Genomic DNA, 20,669 nt, shown 5'->3' on the forward strand with positions numbered 1-20,669 from the left:
AAGAAGGGGTCAGGATGAGCAGTGCCTATGTTGTCCAGCAGAGGGGGAGCTTGAGGCATTGTAAACATGTGATAGAGATGTTGATGGAGCGCCTGTTAGATTCCAGGGAAGAAAATCAAAGAAATTCTAAAAACAGAAATAGTCTAAAAACACATCAGGCCTTCAGTTAGGGTGAAACCAGTGTTCACAGTTCAAAGCAGGCAGAGGAAAGTAGATATGAAGTGTGTGTGTATCAGAAGTACCTTTGTGTTTCCAAGCTGAGCCTCCAGCTCTCTGTTCTCTTGCTGTAGAGCAGCAATCTCTTTGTCTTTAGACAGCAGGGCATCAGCGTGCTGTGCAAGGTCTCGAGCGCGCTGCCGGGCAAAAGCTCTCTTATACTGCTCCACAGACCCCGGTCTCATCAGTGACGGAGAGTTCACCTGTGCAGGGGCAGAAATATGTAAATTTCATGTTGATCAATAGAGAAGTTATTAGGATTAGAAATTACTGATAAATTTAAGAAATAAGCACAAGACTTTTCAGATACTCTGATCTTTTTAACTCAAACAAGACATCGATCAAAGCCACAGTTTAACAAAGACCAGCTCCAAAATAAACTTACTTCAGACAGAGGGCAGCAGAAACTTGAGCATTAAGTCTCTAAAGTTTTGCTCTCACTTTCTTCAAAAAGCAACATCTAACCTACGTGATGCTACAAGTTTTAAACACTTTTGTGTAGATTTTTCAGAATTACTTTGCCAAGTCCTCAAGTGAGCAGCGGGAATGGCGGAAAAAGGAAGTTGGGGGAGAGGCTGCTCCCTCAGTCTGTCGAACAGGTGCACACAGAATTCAGAGTAGCCAGGGCACAGCTGGGGGTCTGTGAATTGTTTTGTACTGATAACCAAATTTGTGCTCAGTAAACCTGAATGAGCTCTAAAACTTTCTCCTTCCTTTTGAAAAAATACAGATTAAATGTTATTTACTGCAGTTAATAAACCAGAGGACCTGTCAGCAGGTCAGACAGACTGGGTTTGAATGAGGCCAAGGGACTGTGCAATATTCAGATTATGTTTGTCAGAAACAAATGACTTAGTATTAGCCACACTGAGCTGCTAAGCCTGAATTCCAGAGGTGAGAATGTTTTTTCTCAGTGGCTAATGGGAAAGCAGAAAATTAACTTCTCACTATAATCAACACAGTTGATTAACAATACCACCTCTAGTTTATTAAGTTAGGACTAAGACCAGATGTGATTGAGTTAAGATATTTTGCATAGTTAGTTGTGTCTCCGTCACAGGGGATCTGAAACTCCTGAGAAAAATCTGAATTCCTTTAGCAAATATCAAACTGGATCAAAATGTGCCTCTTTTTCAGTCAGCAGCTTATGATTGTGCTAAAGAAGGCAGAACTTGAATATCTGAGTTGTAAAATCTTGTCCTGAAAAAAAAAAATCAGCATTCATGTCCTCATAATGCCAAACTGATTAGGTGTAAAACATGAAAATATGAATTAAAGAAGGGTTATTGTGTTTTATTTAGGCTTCATTCTCTTCCTCTGATGCCCCCGTGATATCTTTACATGATTTACAGCAAAAAAATAATAATAAATTTTCCTCACACCAGTGAGGAAAATAAGACAAAAAATAGGAAAATTATTAGAAAAAAGAAATTAAATTAAATAAATGAATAAAATTAAATAAATAAATACAATTAAATAAATAAAGAAAAAAATTATAAACAAAGAATAATTAGTGGTGGGACTTGATTAAAAAAAAAAAATCGAATTAATTATGCCATTTGTAATTCATCCATTGTAATTAATCGCATTTCAATCACATCAATATTCAACATCAGAAGCAACACTTTTCAATTCAAACAGATTTTGGTAGAAGACTAAATCATTGAATATTCTCATACGCAAGTTTAAACAACAAAATCCTGTTTATTTTGTTCAGAAGATGTTTTTTTGAGGACACTACTTTCAAGTACATTCATCAGCCCTTATGTGGTAAAAAGTGCCGTCAGGAGATTAAAAAAAATTATCTTATTAATAACAAGATCTGTAATTACTTCTTAAGTAACTTTGGTGTTTACATAGTAATAGAAAACAAGATTATTTGGATCTTAAAAGATCATTCAAGATGCTCTGAAAATGGCTGGTAGCTAATGAGTTAATCTTGCGTTGATTTTTATAACGCATTAATGTGCGGTGTAATTATTTAATCTAATTAACGCATTAAAGTCAAAGCCCTATAATAATAAAAATAAAAATTTGTAAGAAATTCAGAAAAATAAAACAACCCTTATTTCAACCTCTGAGACACCAGCTTGCCCTTCATCCAGGACTTTTACAGGAAGCGAGCTGTAACATCTCTGCAGACCCCTCACACCCTGGACACAAACTGTTGAAACTCCTACCCCTTGGCTGGCACCACAGAGCTCTATGCATCGGGACATCCAGACACAGGAACAGTTTCTTTCAGGCCGTAACACTGATGAACAGTTAACCCTGCCATAAACAATACCTCATATACCTCATGTACAACTACAGCCTGCTTCTCCTTGCACAATCATGTTTCATTTTTCTTTTGCAAACTGTGCACTTCCTTAACATCTTATTCAGTGCACTATCTCTATCTTATTTTAACTTTTTATTCTTCTCTATACAAAGTTTATTATCATCATTAATTTTCTTACTACTAAAGCTCTATTTTTTCTATTTCTCTAATGTTTGTTTTTATTTACAATAACTGTACAGAGACAGTGTGGTTAAACCGGAGTCAAATTCCTTGTATTCTTGGGATACTTAGCGATTAAAGGCTACTCTGATTCTTAGTTTTAGCTGCTGTCTCTTTAAGGCACTCTACTCCACAAATCCCCTTCCCTCTGATTGGCCAGCCCTCTGGAGGCCTGTCAGGGGTGGAGCTATGAGCAGACATTGGAGTTGGAGGCCTTCATCCCCACATCATGAAACAGTTAGGAGATCCTAATGTGATGATGATGATGATGATGATGATATCCCTCTTTAAGGATCTGTTGCTTTCAGGATGTGCCCCCTTAGGAACCCATTACGTGTTTGAACTTAGACTTCTGGGTTTCCTCTTCTTAAACTGACTCCTTGTTATTTACTAATGTATTGAATTCTCCAAAAGGATGCTGCTGGTGTTTGTCAACAGAGCTCTCATTCTTCACTTGCTGAACCATGCCATTCAGCTCACATCACCATGGCCTGAAACGGTGATTTGTTGGTGTGGATGGTACTAATAATGACTCACTGTCAGTGTTTGAGTCACAGTGGGGGCAGACACGCTGGTGAAACAGTTCAAGTGATTTAATTTTTGCAGTATACCACTCTGAGGTTGGCCTCTTGCAGTTTTCTCGCTCTGTCTTCAAGCCTCTTAGCGAGAACAGCCAGCTCTGTGTTCTTTCTCCGCAGCCGCCTGACCTTCTCCTCGGTCTCTGGGGCGCTGCTCTTCCTCTAAACACGGGGGGAAACAAACATCATCAGACACCGCCTGGAGCAAGCAACACAGATACAGCCATGCTTAACAAAAAGGGGAAAAGCACTTAGTCAGGAGGGCTTATTAAAAGTGAGGGGGAGATTCAGCAGCAAGCTTCCTGACTCTACATCATCTGCTGTGTTCCTAGAGCAAATGCAGATGGGACACGAGGAAAGGCCAACATTCATAAGCCATGGAAAAAGTAGAGCAAGTAACAAGCACTAACTGAACAATGCTGTTCTTAAATGTTGTGTTCACCCTGTCTGTGTACCTGCCCTACTTTCTATGAAGCCTTTAGTCAGAACTACAAACTCCTGGTTATTTTTAGTCCTACCAGCAGGCCATTCTCCTCCCTCAGTGTGGTACAAGTCTTCTCCAAATCATCCAGGGCTCGCAGGAGCTCGGAGTTCTGACGCACCAGGAACCCGTAGTCAGTGCCATTCTGAAAAACAAGCAAAGAAGAGATGAAGGGTTTAATACCAAATACACAATAAATGTAGGTTTTCTGACACTGAAAGGAGAGACTGAGTTTCTTTCCTCCCTAACTGTTTAAATCACGTCCCTGTCTGAGGTAACGAGAAGCCTCCCTCAGCCGTCAGCCTGTGTTTACATGGAGCTATCTAATAGCCGCTGACAGATGACGGCTCATTGAAAAGGCTTTTTATTAGACCAGCTCACTCAGCCTTCCACTGGCACACAACGCCCATTATAGCACACCAGTTCAGCATAAGAAGGAGGAGGAGGGCTTGGCTCGCATATCAGATACAGGGAGAGGGGAAAGAGAGAGTCATTTTTTAATTTCATACACTTAATCGTAAATCACTTCCTGTCATCAAACTTCCCTGAATCGTGTGATGACATTCTCCTCAAAGTGAAATGCTTATCCTTGCAAATACGCTCGTCCTCTATCACACTGATGAGGTTCTTTTGGTCTCTTAATAGATTTTGGGTTGGGCTCAGGCTTAAGCTTTCCCTCTTGAGAGTTGATTTTCCTAAGGCCACTTCAGAGCTGTTTCAGCTCAGCGCTTTGGCTGGTGCCTGGAACAGACGACGGATGAATATTTTGCATACTTCACTTCAGCTTGACTGGTGGATGAGATGCACTCAGTCAAAACGTTAGCGGGTTTGTGATAATGATAATGGTTGGAGTTGGGCGGATCGATCCAAATATGGATAATATCGATACCAGCATTGGTGCTGATATCAAATGATACCAGTGTAAAAAGGTTGATACTCTGTTTTCGTTGTTTCTCCTACATGCACTGACTGCTGCAGTTTAATAATAGTGGTGACTTTACTGTGTCTGTGTAAGTGTCGCTGTGTCACAGCATGGAGCAGTACACTCTCTCGCTCCCCCTCCCCTTCCTGTGTTTTGATGTTGCACAGTCTCATGGCTCAGCGCCGCCGGGGAAACAAACATAGTGCAAACAAAATGAAAATAAAGATACATAAAGATGTAACTAGACAGGTGTAACCGAACGATTGATCTCCAATAAATATTTACACTTATAAAATATGTAGATACTGACAACAAAAATACAGAAAATAAAAAAAATACTGAAATTGAAACAGATATGCTGAATTTCATATAGCTCAGACCAAGGTTGTAATAGTTAACTATAACGAAGCTAAAAAGGAAAACTAAAATTTAAAATACATTGCAGTTAACCCAAACTAATAAAAACTAGAAAAGAAAACAAAAACGATAAGTAAATTAAAACTGTACCTTGTGTTCACAAGACTAACTGAAACTAACTAAAATGATAGACAAAATTCCCTTAGTTATAGTTTTTGACAATATTAATAGCCTTCAGGATTTAAATTAATCCCACACATTTTCCCAACCAGTTTTAGACAATTTTAGGCAGTTGTCAGTGCCGTACGGCACCATCACAGCGATGTATAGGGACGAGCTTGTTTACTGCACTGACTGGCTGTGCGCTGTGCTGCCACGAAACATAGTGGAGCAATGAATCAGAGCATCTGTAATAGTTTAATTGTTACAGAGTCCAAGTTTTTATTTATTGAAGCTCACATTATATTGTTTTTTATAATTTATGTTAATATTATTTTTATGTAATTTATGTTAACATTATTTTATATGATTGATGCTTATATTTTTTGATACTAAGTTTATATTATTTTCATGTGTTTAAGGCAGCAGCCAACATTTCAGTATCAGCATTGACTGAGCAGTGAGCACTTTGTTGGACTTGAAAATAAACAGTATGACAAAATATTTACTCTGACCTTTTTGAATCCTGCACCTGGTTAATAAGGTATGAAAAACTAAAACTAAACTAAAACTAAGCCTTGTTGCAAAAATCAAAACTAAATAAAAACTAGAATGCCTGCTCTAAAACTAATTAAAACTAAACTGTAATGGAAAAAAAAATGTCAAAACTAACTAAAACTAAACTATAATGACAAATTCAAAACTATTATACCCTTGGCTCAGACTTGATTGAATATAATTCATAATTTTTATGACATTTGTTTTGGTGTAAAAATTCTTTATACTTTATCATTTGAAAAAAAAAATGCAATGATGGGAGAACGTAATTATTATCATTTTTTATTGTAGTCTTCAACTCTGTACCTCAAAAAAAGGTTTTGTTTTAATTTTACTCTTAAGTGATAATTTTTTGCACTTTTTTTTTCTTAAGAAAAGAATTCCACACATAGCGATGTTTAAGGGAAAATGTGTTTTGTTACTGTTCTATTGTTCCTGAATATAAATGTTTATCATTACACTCAAGTATTTTGTAGTCACCTTTAAACTCTGCCCAAATTCTGTCCTAGGTTTTGACAAGATAGAAGAAAAAAATCACAAAACACCTAAAGGTCAGCAGTTTGATGATACATGAACCTTTAATATCAAAAAGTATCGGCATCGGTATCAACGATACTGGTAATCAGGGCTTGACATTAACAACCCCCAACCCACCAAATGCAGGTGAATTCCAGCTGTGGCAGGTAACACCGTCACTCCTACCAGCCACTGTGGCAGGTTGAATTATTTAATTGTAGTTTTCTGAAACGGCATCTGAAATACTAAACCCGTTGCAATATGAGATTGCGACATGACAACTTCCATGACATGCACTGCCTGCACACAGTGTTTGCTCACTGGACGCGCTCGTCTCGAGCCTCCGTCGTGGACAGCCTGACAGCTCCTGGTGTTTAGCTCCTGATAACATGATTTAAAACTTCAGTCACCTCTTTTTGGCTCTCTACTGTAAACAGATTCCGGGATTTAAGTCACAAACTAGCCCCAAAACTCCTGTAACTTTTTAAAAGTGAGGACATTCATTGGATGGAGCTCATTTAAACTCACACTGCACCGATCTCACCAGCAATACTCACCTGGAGCAGGGGAGGGGAGGAGGAGGAGAGGAGAGGAGAGGAGAGGAGAGGAGAGGAGAGGAGAGGAGAGGAGAGGAGAGGAGAGGAGAGGAGAGGAGAGGAGCGTACGTAGGGAAGAGAAACTGATCATAGATATGAGGAGCTGTAGGAACAATATTTAAACCTCCTAATGTACAAACATTTATCAAAGTTATATGTAAAAAGTTTACTCTGGAAATACTACAAACAAACCAAATCATTCTAAATTAATGAAACTTATGGTCCAGTGTGACTTATAGCCTATCTGCTGTTTTCGTCTTCATGACGCATTTTTTTCTTTTGATTGATACGACTTAAAAAAAAAAAAATAGTAATAATAGCACAAAGTGACATAGTCCAGAAAGTATGGTACTTAGTTTATTACTGAAAAATTACTGTTGTAAATAAATATCTAAGCAGACATTTTTTCTTGCTAGTTTTTCAGTTTAGTTTTTATCTTTTCAACTAACCTTCAAACATAACAAATTTCATTCAATGCAATAATAAACTTCTCCTTTAATTACTTTGTCTTAATTGTCTGCATATTTTCATATTAAAGGAGCGCAACTGTTTTAGAACTGAATACCTGATAATGGCATTAAACATTTATGTAGTCTTGATTTAAGTGTGAACAGAGGTCATTCACATTTAAAAAGGTTGTAAATCTAGTTCAAGTAAACTTAAGCATGTTTTTGTCTGCTTTCATCATATTAAACATAAGTATTCAACAACAAAATTGTGGCTAGTGAAAATGCTGAGTGGCTGGTAACTTTGGAAAACCACTAGCCACAGTGGCTGGTGAGCAAAAAAAAATTTAATGTCAAGCCCTGCTGGCAATGTATTTACTTGATATCAGATTAACATCAAAATTCCCAGTACTACCCACCTCTAATAATTGTTGTAAATTAAATCTCCAATATCTTTAACAGGAAATTTGGATAAGGACAAATCCAAAAGGTTAAATAAGTCTGATCCATTTCTAAAAAGCTAAAGTGATGTATAGATTTTTTTTGTCCAGTAACTGTACACGATCCATAGACTCAAAATTTATTTGAAAAAAAAAGTTAGGCAGCAAAACTTTGCATTTGAAAACCTTTAACTTCAATTTTTATATTATTTCTGAAAAAAAAAAAAAAAAAAAATGAAATTGCCTTCAATTTGGCTAGCTTGTAAATAATTGGATTACCACAGCGTGGCCACATGTCATGATTTGCTTTAAGCGATGTTCCAAATCTGTTTTTAAAACTGGAGCTGAGGATGTTTGGTGGTTAAAAATAATGACCACAGTCTGTTGTCGTGCAGTGACTTACATACACAGGGGGTTTACATGGTGAAATACTCCTTGGTGGTACACAAATTAGCTTGTTATCTCGTGTGTGGCTACTGAAGTGACAGCTCAACAAAGCAGCAGTCACTGTGGCAGACAGTGGATGTGGCAGATAGTCAATGTGATGATCAGGACTGTCACTGGTGGTAAAAACCTCAGATTAGTTTTTGATTTGAGTGGAAACGAGGTTGTCCTGCCTCTGAGTGACAGCTATGCTCTAAATGAGCTCCAGGCTCAGAGTGCGGGTCCAGGGGTGGACCTGGCACATGTAAATGTTAGCTCTGTAACAGCAGCAGATGGACAGACTGGCTGAAGAGGGAAGGAAGAGAATTTAAATGAAAGCCAGTGGCCTTGGCCACTCTCATTAGACGATACACTCATGTTATCTGCTTGACAAAGTAACCCACCACTGAAACAAACTGAAATTAACTGTGATATACATTACTATTTAAAAAACCAAAAGACGTTGTGTACAATTGTATCTTCACAAGGTGCAGTAACATTTTAACAATCATATAAAACCTGTGTTCATCGTCTATTTAAATGGACTTTTATTGTTACATTGGATTTAATGTGTCTTTTTATTGCTAATGTTGACGTGGTTTAGTGTGCAAGTATTTGCTTATTTGTTTGCTTATTTATTTACTAAAACACGACACATTTCATTGTAAAATTAAGGCCAATAACAATAAAGGCATTCATTTCTAATGAGGTGCTGGGCTTGCAGTGGGCACACACATTTCACAGCATGACAGGAGCACACAGATGGCTCCACATGTGAAACACCAGTGAAGCTGCCACAGCGTGTTTCATTATGTGTCTTATGATACACTTGGGATCTCATTACAAACTTGAAAAGGCCCTCTGCCACATGCACCATGCACACCTCTGCAACAACAGATTCATTTCTATGCAAAAAAAAACAAAAAACACCCAGATCACATGCTGCCTGTAATAGTCTGTTGTTTCTGTAGCAGATGATGAGCAGGGTTTGAGTCCCTGGAGAGTTCAAATGTTACTTCACCTGCAATACAAGTAAACACTAATGACCAGCTGTTGACTAAACCAGCAGCTGAGGCCTGTGGGAAATCATCCTCCCAGTACGACTGTAATGGTAACACTGGGCAAGACTCCATGGCCAAGTAGGCTATTACTTTTTATAAACACATTTTAATATTATATGATATTATATGATATTATATGATATTATATGATGTTATATGATATTATATTATATTTAGGCCTGTCACGATAATCAATAAATCAATTAACCGAACGATAAATAAAAACGTCCTCGGTAAGTTTGCCAGCCTCGATAAACTGACACGTGCATGCATGTTTGTTTTCCTCCTCTCTTTCCACCAAAGAGGCTGAATGAGAAGATGGCTCACTATGTCTATCTTTACTAACATCGGGTGCATAGGTTCTATAGGGGATTTAGCGGATTTATAGCGGAGTGAGCATCTGTCAAAAATGCGATCTTTGGGTTGAAGACGGGGCTGCTCGCGCATACACACGGAGAGAGCTGAAGCGAGCATCCTGAAGGGTAAGGAGGAAACACATGCTAATATGAGTGATGGCACCAAAGATACGGTTCTTAAGCCGCCTGCCACAGTCCCAGTGTGGGAATATTTTGTTTATTATCAGAATGAATAAAGTGTGAGCTCATGAACACCAACAAGCTGATATGTTGCATTTGTTTGAAAATAGTGGCGACGAAGAAGAAGAAGGGGAGGTGCAGCGGAGCCTTGTTCTTTGACAATCCGCTCTTACTGAGGCTTTTGGTCTTCAAAGTGAATAGAAATAAAAGCGCCAAATGGTGGGCGCTCAAAGACAGCTACATTGCCAAAGAAATGCAGCTCTTCAATACGGTTGAAAGCCAGAAATGTTCAAAATGTTTGACAGACATTACAGATTGACTGGGAAAAAGTACATTTTACAAACAATTCAGGAACTGTATAAACTCCCTTTTATTTAGGCTATAGTTTTTATTGTTGGGAATTTTTTTTGGAGTTTCGTTTTTTCTTTACACACAGGGTCTATGTTTTATTGTTTTTGTTAAGTATTAATTATTTTCACTGACATGTATTTTTTTCTAAAAGAGAGTCCATTTCATTTTCATTGTATTTTTTTTCTCTTTCTTGTTTGTTAAATTTATTATATTTTTTGTTTATTTTATTTAAAAGATCCTGACCTTTTAATTACTGTTAAATACTCTTAAGAAATTAAAGTTTCTTGCTTTTGATATGGTGTACTCACTTTATTATCCCATTTATCATAATTACATCAATGAAAAAATGAAAAAAAAAATCAAAATAATATTGACACTAATATCGTTTATCGGCAATAATATTTTGGAAAATTATCGTCTAGCAAAATGTGTTATCGTGACAGGCCTAATTATATTATATTATATTATATTATATTGTATTATATTGTATTGTATTGTATTGTATTGTATTGTATTGTATTTATATTATATTATATTAAATTATATTATATTATATTATATTATATTATATTATATTATATTATATTATATTATATTATATTATATTATATTATATTGTATTATATTATATTATATTATATTATATTATATTTTATTCTTAGTGGCCATTGCTTTCACTATGCTCCGCAAATCAGATATGCAAGCAAAACTTTGTCCAGGCTCCCCTCAGTATCTTCTTCACAGCAGTTTAGGCCGCATGTCCATAAATGATTATATTTTATTATACTGTATCATTATAAGTAAGAATAAATTCATTCTTAATTGAGGAAGTTGAGGTAAAAGATTGGATAAAGTGAACATGGTAGGGTCTGTGATGTTACCCATTTGTTTCTGATGCACTGTTTTGAAGCTCACCTTCCATCAGCATCATGTTTGAAGCCTAGCTTTCTACCTAGATTTGTTTGAGTAAGCATCAGGTAGAGAGGCGGGTCTGGCCTCTTTGCAGACAGTTGCAGGGTGCCCACCTGTTGGTCAAGTCAGCCATACTCTTATATGGGTGACACCCACAAGTTAAATTACTTCAAAATAATGAAATACCCACTCACTCTGCAGTGTGTGCTGATAGAGAAATGAGCTGTTCAGGCCTAAAGCATTTTCTAAACCCATCTAAAACATGTTTGTCAAAGCTGTAATAATCTTTTTGGCTTGTTGTGTATGAAGTCTACATTTATTTTCAGCAGCCAGCCTCAAGTAGACTCTTAATAAACTGTAGTTTTTAGTATTTCTGCACAGGCTCCATATTTCTAGATGAGGGGTTGCAGACTGAGTGCTACAGACTAAATCCTGCAGATCAAAATTTCAGGATTCTAAGGTTGTCGAAAGAAATGATCCAGGTAATAATTTGTGATTGTACTGCACAAAACAGTTAAAAGCTTCTTTATACAGAAAAGATGTGATCAGGACACTGTAGGTAAAAATAATGAAGCTTTGTGGTACACAATCAATGAAGACAGTGAGTCAGCAAGGACATTCTGCTCTAAACACACTCTGTGATCTCATTATTTCACTGGTTGAGCATGAATCTCAAACTGCAGACACCACATCACTTTATTTGTCATATTCTATGATTGAAAAGACCAAACTCTACACCCCTTATCTGCAACAAGCATTTGATGTGTTTCATTATCTTCCCATCTCTCTCCTGAGCTGGGCTGAGGTTACCAAACAAAGGCTTGAATTCAGATAAATACAGCTAATAAAGTGGAGTTTCATCTCAGCGATGACATAACATATTTGTGTGTTGCATAAAATGAATTACATTGTTTTGGACAGGTTAGTAACATGACTGGGTAAGGGCTCTCCAGAGAGGCTGGTAATACAAATAATATAATTTTGAGTCTTGATTATCTACACTACACAATATAATTAAAGATTCAGAGGATCTGGAGAAATCTCCACACAGAAGAGACGAGGCTACAAACCGATACAGGCCATGGAGCAGAAATCTCTGCAGGGGTCTAAAATCACATTATCTGTGAACACAGTTGGTTTTCTGCATCCACAAATGCAGGTCACCACACTTTATAATGCAGAGAAGACAGGATATGAACATGACCCAGAAATGCCAATTTGACTGCTCAAGCTGTTTTTAGATGGACATAGGCAAAATTCAAAACTGTCCTTTGGTCTAACAAAACCAAATTTGACATTCTCTTTGGAAATCAATCATCCTCCACTTCAAAGAGAAGAGCAGAGCACAGTTCAGACAGATTCATTGGTGCCCATGGCATGGGCAGCTGGTAAGTCTGAGAAGACTTGATAAATGCTGAATAATACTGGAGAAACTTAGCGAACGCTGCCATCAGGAAAAGGCCTTTTCAGCATGGCTCTGTAGTGGAAGAGTCCAGGAGTAGGGATGGGAATTGAAAACAGTTTCCTGATGATAATCAATAAGAAATATTTCAATCCATGGATATCGTTAGCCTTTGTGCTTAACGATTCCCTTATAAATTCTTTACATTGTGCCAGAGCCGCTGGGCCTTACGTCTACTAGTCTGCTGCAGCTATCTTAGCTTAGCTGTTAGATAACGTTTCCCAAGAAAACTCTGATTCAGGATTCTCAACTTGAAGTTTTACTGAAGAACTGACTTCATAAAGAAATGGACATGACTCTCTCTCAGGAGATTCATATTCAGTACATTTTAAATGGTATAAATCACCTTATTTACCAAAATAACAAAATAGCCCCAGCTTGATGCTAATGTATATGGAAAATTGCATTGATATGCTAGCAGTTAGCATACATCAGTATAACTCCAGCTTCAGAATAGAATTTCAACTTTCATCACAGAAACATATCTCATCAACTCTTTGTAAAAAATACTGAGAATTTCAAAAGTCAAAAGCTAACAAGCAATTGAAAGGCTCAAGGTTGACTTCATAACTCATTAAAGCTTCCAAACAACTTAAACCATTGCTATAACCACTTTGAGACACTAGATGGCCTACTTGAATTATTAACATGTCACAACACAGTACATCGTCACATTGTGTGCAATTTTTACCTGTTTCTGTATAATTATGCCCAGAAATATCCAGACTCAGGGACAAATTACATTTTACTCACAGTATAAACTCAGTTAAATGTTGTTGACACAGAAAATCTGTATAGCTACTTTTTGTACCAAGAAAATCCACAACAGGAATTGATAAGGGAATCGATACAGGATCAGATTAATAAGCAGAGTCCATAAGGGCATCAATATTAACAAAAATCTTATCAATTCCCCTCCCTATCCAGCAGCCAAACTGACCTGCCTGTAGTCAGGACTTTTCTGGGACAATATTTCATTTTGAAAACTCAAGAGATGTTTACAGAGTGTTGTTAAAAAAACAGGTGATGCAAATCAACAGTGAACATGTTCTTGTCACAATTTTTCTGAGACATGTTGTTGGAATTAAAATTAAAATGAGCATAAACTAAAATTGGAATTTTCAACATCTGATAGGTTGTTTTGGCAACATTTTCAGGTAAAACTAGAATCTGAATGACTTGTAAACAGGCAGCAACATTCAGCTGCAGGAATTAAGTCGATGGGGAAGTTGTAGAAAACTGTTTCATTGAGTGTCCTCTTGAGGCTGGTTGCAAAAATGGCTTCATTCAGAATAGCTCATATCTCTAAAAAAGTTGATTTTTTTTTAATTACACAACAGTTTAGCAGAAAAAAACATCACAAGTTTGGCCAAGCTCGGCACAGTTTAGCTGATTCACAGATGGGCACCCTGTAGCCATTAGTGAAGACGCTCAAAGCTTCAGAAACAGACAGGTGACGTCATGGAGGCAACATCCATAAAGCCTATGTTTGCAGTTCCTTTTCTTTTGAGGAGTAACTATTAACTTGATTGATGATTAATCTATTATTTACATTCTTAGTGACACTTCTTAGTAAACTGATCAGTCGATCTGTTGAACTCCAGTGTTGGGTATAGAGAGCTTCTGTTGATTTAATGGAACCATTTATGTGTCATTTTTATTCTTTTACTTCTTTAGTGTGGAGATGGTCAACAAATAGTGATGATTAGACCAGTCAACAACTTGAAAGGTGAGTAGTTTTCTGCTCAGCAGTGTTTGTTTTCAGGCAGTGAGGAGATATAATATCATTTCTAGGAGTAAAGCTGCTGAGTGATACAGCTAAAGGCTAACACAGGAGCTAAACTGTTTGTGCTAATGTTCATTCCAACCCACAGTCAGCAGTTATTCTGCAGTGGTCTGTTCAAACTTGAGAGTTTATCAATAAAATGAAGAGTGAGGTTATGTTAGCTCTGATTGGTAGATGACTGGCAGGACATAACCATTACAGACATGTCTTAAAAAATCAAAAATCGATATATCAGGATTTTTTGTTTGAAAATATCAAAATCAGGATTCTTTGTCAACAACTTTTTTTTTTCTTTTCAAATTCAAATTCTTCATTTCAGTCTTTGTTCATAAACTGGATTGGAAAGCCATTACCACTTTTCTCCAGCAGGGGGTGAGATGTTTCTCTCTGACTCACGTGATGTGCATTTTGTGGGAAAATATGGCTCCTAGTTTAGTCCGTAGACATTATCGTCATCATTTAACTTTTTTCATATGATCTGTTGTTAATAAAGCGAACTAAAAATCGCAAAAATCGTAAATATCAAAGAATCACAACTTAAATTGAACTGGCACCCCAAAAATTGTAACAGAATCAAATTGCAAAAATATCATATCATCCTAGCCCTACTGACAGTGTTTGCTTGTTGTCACGTTAGCCTACAGATACGCCAGAGCATCGGGCTGACGATAGCACTACATATAGCCGGCTACTACAATGTTCACTTGTTGACATGTTTCAAACCATATTGCTACATAACTGTACTGATAAATCCCTTACCTCAGCGCGTTTTATCCAGTAAAAAGTTGTTTTGAACAAAGAAAATTTGTTTCAATCCAATTTCCATTTAATTCCAAAACAAACACGCGCCTCACTAAAAGTAATCTACGACAGTGTGTGTGATAATCCAGGCCAGAAGGTGGAGAGGCAGCCCACTTAAAACAGACCCTCCTCATAGCATCTTTAATTAATCATTTTAGTCATGACAAGTTGAGTATCAAAGGTAGTCCCAAATTGAGATTGTAATATCAAATAAGATTAAAAATATTAATAGAAAAGATGAAACTGTAGCCAAAAGCAGAAATGAGACACCAAAAAGTCTCTACTCCAAGGTTTTATATGACATCACATTCTGTTACAGCTGGGACTCCTTTATGAGATGAATCTAATGCAGCTGAGTTTAGGTGGGATGACAAAGAGCTCATGGTTTTCAAAACAGTGGCCTGCAAGTGTCTTAAAATGCAGCTTGGTGGGGAACTTAGGAAGTAGTATGATGTCAACTTAAAGCACAGGAGGCTGTTGTGTCAAAAGGACACAGAGGCAGCACCTACACAGAATCAATCCACTTAACATAAGAGAGGGATGCTGATAAAATGTAACTAGCAGCTGGGATTCAGCCCTCATCATTTCAGATCCAAAAAGAGCTGTTTGGATCCAGCCAAAACCCTTAAATGGCTTACAGACAGTTAGCTTTAGCTCTCAGATAAATCTTTGTGTCCTTCAGACTTATTTTGCCATCAGTTAGAGGACTCAGCCAGTCCCTATGTCCCAGTCTTCCTCTCCGGAGGACGATGTTAAAGCCCCATCCATCACCTCAGAGGAAGGCCAGCCAGGGTGAACCCGGCCTCCGCCCGCCTCCATTCTCATTCTAATGATGTTGGACTTCATCCATGTCTTGTAATTGTTCCCTGGGAATCACAGTGAACACACCGGAGGCTCCTCTGTAGGCATGAGGTAATGCTGATTTCTTACATCGTAAAAAAAAACAGCTCGCCCTTGTTTGTCTTGCTGCCACAGGAAAGGGCTGCAGGTGGTGAGGCCTTCTCAAGGCCAGTGTATTAGCATTCGGACAGCTCTCCTCTCTCACAGCAGAGCTGGTTTCACGTGGGTCTGGCTTAGTTTGTGAGGCAGATGCAGCTCAGTAGCAGGAGGGCAGGGGTCTGCACACAAACGTCTGTCAGGAGAGTCTGAGCCTACGGCAGGGAAGACAGGCCTAATGGAGTCATTTCCCTGTGCTCTGTTCGAATCTATCAGCAGTAACAGGGCGTACAAGCTACAGATAACTGAGGGAAGAGCTGGTTATAAATCACACTCAGGCAATACAGTGACACAGCTTATTATGTCTGCTGTTTGCATGCCCTGAAGCTCCCAAGACATTATGCAAACAGTTTTTAATCCATCATTACATTGTTTCACAGAAACAGCTCTAAATATGGAAATGCTGATAAGTCTATGCGCTGTAAAAATGGAAGAAAGTTTGACTGCCTCCAAAAAATATGACACAAGTAAGTTTTGATTATGCAATCCTTAGAATTAACTGCAAAGTCAGCCAGTAATGCCCAATCTCTTCATATTAGACTGAGCTTGCTATGAAGAGATGTGATGCAGCTGCAGCTTATGTAAGTAGGGTGGTGTTGGTATTTAGTGCACTGCAAAAAGCTCTTTAACATGATTTCTTAGCTACTTAAAAAAAAAATGTTATTCTGCTTCAGAATACATTTTGATTACTAACACTTCTCAGTCCAAAGCTAAACTAGCTTTTTAGATTAACAGCAGGCAGGCAAGTTATGGCCCGTAGGCCACATCTGGCCCTTTAAGGTGTCACTGTCTGGCCCACACGAGGTAAATCATTAATAATATAGAATAGAATAGAATAGAATAGAATAGAATAGAATAGAATAGAATAGAAAGAATAGAAAAGAAAAGAAAAGAATAGAATAGAATAGAAAAGAATAGAATAGAATAGAATAGAATAGAATAGAATAGAATATTCTTTATTGATCCCCCTTTGTGAAATTTTTTTTTGTCACAGCAGCTCACAAAAAAGTGCAGTAAAGCAATAACAATAATAATAGAATAATGATAATAGAATATCAAATTAGAAATTTGAAGAAATATTACTATTTACATGTTTATTAAGGAACTATATATACATACATATATATGTATATGTATATGTTTGTATATATATATATATATATATATATATATATATATATATATATATATATATATATATATATATACACACACACACACACACACACACATATATATATATATATATATATATATATATATATATATATATATATATATATATATATATATATATATATATATATATAAAATATGATTGCTTTTACTGTTTATTACTTATATGTTGATGTTGAGTGTTTTCCTATTTGACCTGCACCACACACATATCTACAGAATAAAATTATTTTTCTGGTTGCCAGTAGCAGCTTATAAAAACAGTAAATACATTTTATTATGGAAAAAAGGTTACTATTGAGCAGGATTAAGTTCATGTTATTGTTGGTGTGGCCCTCTGACACAGTTCAGGTCTTGTAAAAAGGAATTGCCCCCCCTGGTTAACAGTGTGCAAGCAAGCTGTGAACAATGAACAGTGCAAACAGTCTATTATTGTTTCTCCTTTTTTTTCTTACATTATTTTACAAACTGTTTTTACTAAAATGTCATATTTCTCATAGTTTTTCTTTGTGATGTTGTTACCTCTCTAAGTGAGCATTTAGAAAGAGCTGGGGACTGTTTTTCAGTCCTGTTGAACTTGCAGACTTAAGATAGCACTAGCATGCTGTTGTTGATGATATGATATGTTAACACTGTGCCCAGCTTGTAGAGCTGAAGCCAGCTGTGGTTCATTGACCAAAACCGACCAGGATTCCTGCAGAACTCTGGATATCAAAGATCCCTTGAGGTTGAAGAGGACTCCTGAAAACTATGAGTGAAGAGAGCTGGTTCAAGATGTCAGTGGTTGTTGGAGCAGAGATATTAGCAGTGTCCTCTCTCCATCTAAACATGAGCAACATCTGCTAAATAAAGATAAATAAGATTTGGATTTTACCGAACACACTGTCACCAGTTGGCTTCCAAAGGTAAAAGCTGACCAGAAAACATATCTGCTGCATGGTCATTAGACTGTTAGCTCTTGGCCTCCAACCCTATAACGGATTAATACTTTCTTTTAACAACTTGCACCGATCACAATTTTCTGGCCAATCACCTATCTCTGATCTTTAAAAAGCCTGACCTGCCGATACTGTTTGGGCCGATACCAATTTTTATTTTTTATTTTTTATAACTGACAGCGCATACCTTCAATGTTCCAAACTTATTTTATTAAAAATCATTGAACAATACCCCTGAAACAATAAAGTCTTTATGTTTTAACTTAAGTCTCAGAGCAAAATGCAACAATGGCTGGCTGTATATAAGATCACTTTCATACGTGCCAATCACTGATCCTCCAAAATTAAGGATATCTGTCTATATATAGAGACAACTGTAGGAACTGAACCCCCCCGCCCCCTCCCCAAACAGAACTTCTTGCAGGACAGTTTACCTGAAAGTGATGACAGAGATACTCTCTGCCATCAACCTCAGAGGCTTGACTGAATGTTGTTTGGCTGTACTACCAGCAGCTTTCTCTGGGGTCTTCTCTCCTTATGTTATCAGGAGATCGCAAAGAAAAGCTCTGAATGCAGATTTATATTTGACACCCAAAAACATATTTAATGCCTGGGCAGCTGAAGCTGGAACTATAAAGTCATCACATCACAGATGAACAGGGCTGTACACCAGTTTTAGTACACAAGTCACAGACCTGTTATCCTCTGATCATTAGAAGAGATGAAGTGTGAATAAATTATTCTGAATCTCCTGTAGAACAAGAGGAAGGCAGGAAAACAGTCGCTGAAGGACAAACTCTAGCATCAGAGGGTGTCAGCGCTTGGCTGCACAGCAGGTTGTCTGCGCTAACATATGTGACTGACCTTGTTCGTAAACCCAGCTGAGTCACTTTAGAGCCATTTGTTCATTAAGTTTTAGAGGTTGATCAAAACAACTTCACCAAAGAAAACGACTGAATCAAGATAGAAACATGAAAGAGAAACAGCAGACTTGACTGGTTACTAAACGCCTGCGTGCTTTAATTAGATCCCTTCCAACGAGCTGACATTGACAGGACTGAGGATTGTAAAGGGAGCAGGCTAAATTGCCTCTTGATTATCTGGGTCAGTTGCTGTTTTAAAAGCCTCTGGGGGACTCAATCAAAATGGCTAAGGGGTTTCCTGGAGTTCCTCCCTTCCCTGAGCTGCAGATACAGAAGACATGGCCAAATACAGAAAGCAAAATCAGTAAAATGAACTAGAATCTTTGATGTATGAATCAGTGGCAGGATAACAAAAACACAAACTGCATTCATTTGTTGGCAATTAATCCACCCACACCTCAAAGTATGTAAGAACAGGCAAAGAGCAGATGCTATGTCTTTGTCAAACAATAGGAAGCTTTAGTTACCTATCAGCCCAGATTTGAATATATTATTAAATGTCCGTAGACGGGCTAGTTCTTAAATATTCATAGGGTCTCACAACCAGATTATCCTTTTGTCTGGGATCCACAGTGGGCTTATGAAAGGCCGTGGAAATGTCTACAGTCTGGTTTCGCAGAAACACCATCATCAGCATTTTTAGCTGACAGTGAGGAATCCCCCCACCATGAGCCTCCGAAGAGACAAAGACACAGACATGTATGTAGACTCACACACAGATCATGTTATTACCATTTTAACCCTTTACTGAAATGTGAACTGGAACTAGAAACCTGACACTGAAGTGGATTTCTATTTTTCAACTGCAACTTGTACTATAGTATAACTACAGTATTAAATCACCAAGTATTCTGGCCAAAGCCAAGGACTTAAAGAAAGCATGATACCCTTTTTTAGCCAACTTTCCTTTCTTCCCCCCACGTACATGGAGCGAAGCTGACTTTTGGTTAGCCTGGATGGAAAAAGATCGTACATAGTTTCCTATATATTTCCAGAAATAGCATGCACAGAAACCTGAAAGTGCTGTTTTTTGTGATATGATAATCACTGTTTATATTGGAACTGTCTCAGCGCTGCTTCTCTCAGACAGGATGAGAATCAGGGACCTATTTGTGACCAGGCACAAAGTGAACAGGCAAACAGCACAGCACAGTCACACTAACACTTTCCAACCAAAGCAGGCATAATTTTCATGCCTTCTGCCAAAGCTGTGTAACTAGCAAACAATCATGCATCCATGTTAGCCCATGAGGTAGGGTGAGACTATTTTGAGGCTACACGGTGTATCTTTTGACAGTCACGAGTCTAATGTCATGTGCTCAGAAGCAGAGAGCTCAATGTGTGCTGTTTGTCTCATGACCTGATAAACACAATTTTTTGCCCCTGATGCAAAAACTTTAACTTTCCATGATTTCTCTACAACAAACATCAATATATCACTGAAATGCAGTCTCTGTGAATGCGCAGTCTGTATCTGTGTCACATGACTGTTAGTTTTTTTGTGTAAGGATACAATTCTGCTTTCATCACAGAAA

General features: G+C 37.5%; 1 protein-coding gene across 7 annotated transcripts in view; it reads right to left on the reverse strand.

The window, feature by feature from the left end:
* The window catches only part of tspoap1 (TSPO associated protein 1), a 127,143-nt gene that overhangs the window by 69,429 nt on the left and 37,045 nt on the right, over window positions 1-20,669 (reverse strand). For all 7 annotated transcript variants that reach the window (XM_074671604.1, XM_074671602.1, XM_074671605.1 and 4 more), the window contains 3 exons: window positions 3,813-3,920; window positions 3,328-3,456; window positions 243-419 (listed from right to left, as the gene is read on the reverse strand). In XM_074671604.1, coding sequence (XP_074527705.1) covers window positions 243-419; window positions 3,328-3,456; window positions 3,813-3,920 — 414 coding nt within the window. The remainder of the gene's footprint in view (window positions 1-242; window positions 420-3,327; window positions 3,457-3,812; window positions 3,921-20,669) is intronic.

This window comes from Halichoeres trimaculatus, unplaced genomic scaffold (genome assembly GCF_033239565.1).
Source record: "Halichoeres trimaculatus isolate MK-OKI-2021-1 unplaced genomic scaffold, fHalTri1.1 fHalTri1_scaffold_6, whole genome shotgun sequence".
NCBI classification, from domain to species: domain Eukaryota; kingdom Metazoa; phylum Chordata; class Actinopteri; order Labriformes; family Labridae; genus Halichoeres; species Halichoeres trimaculatus.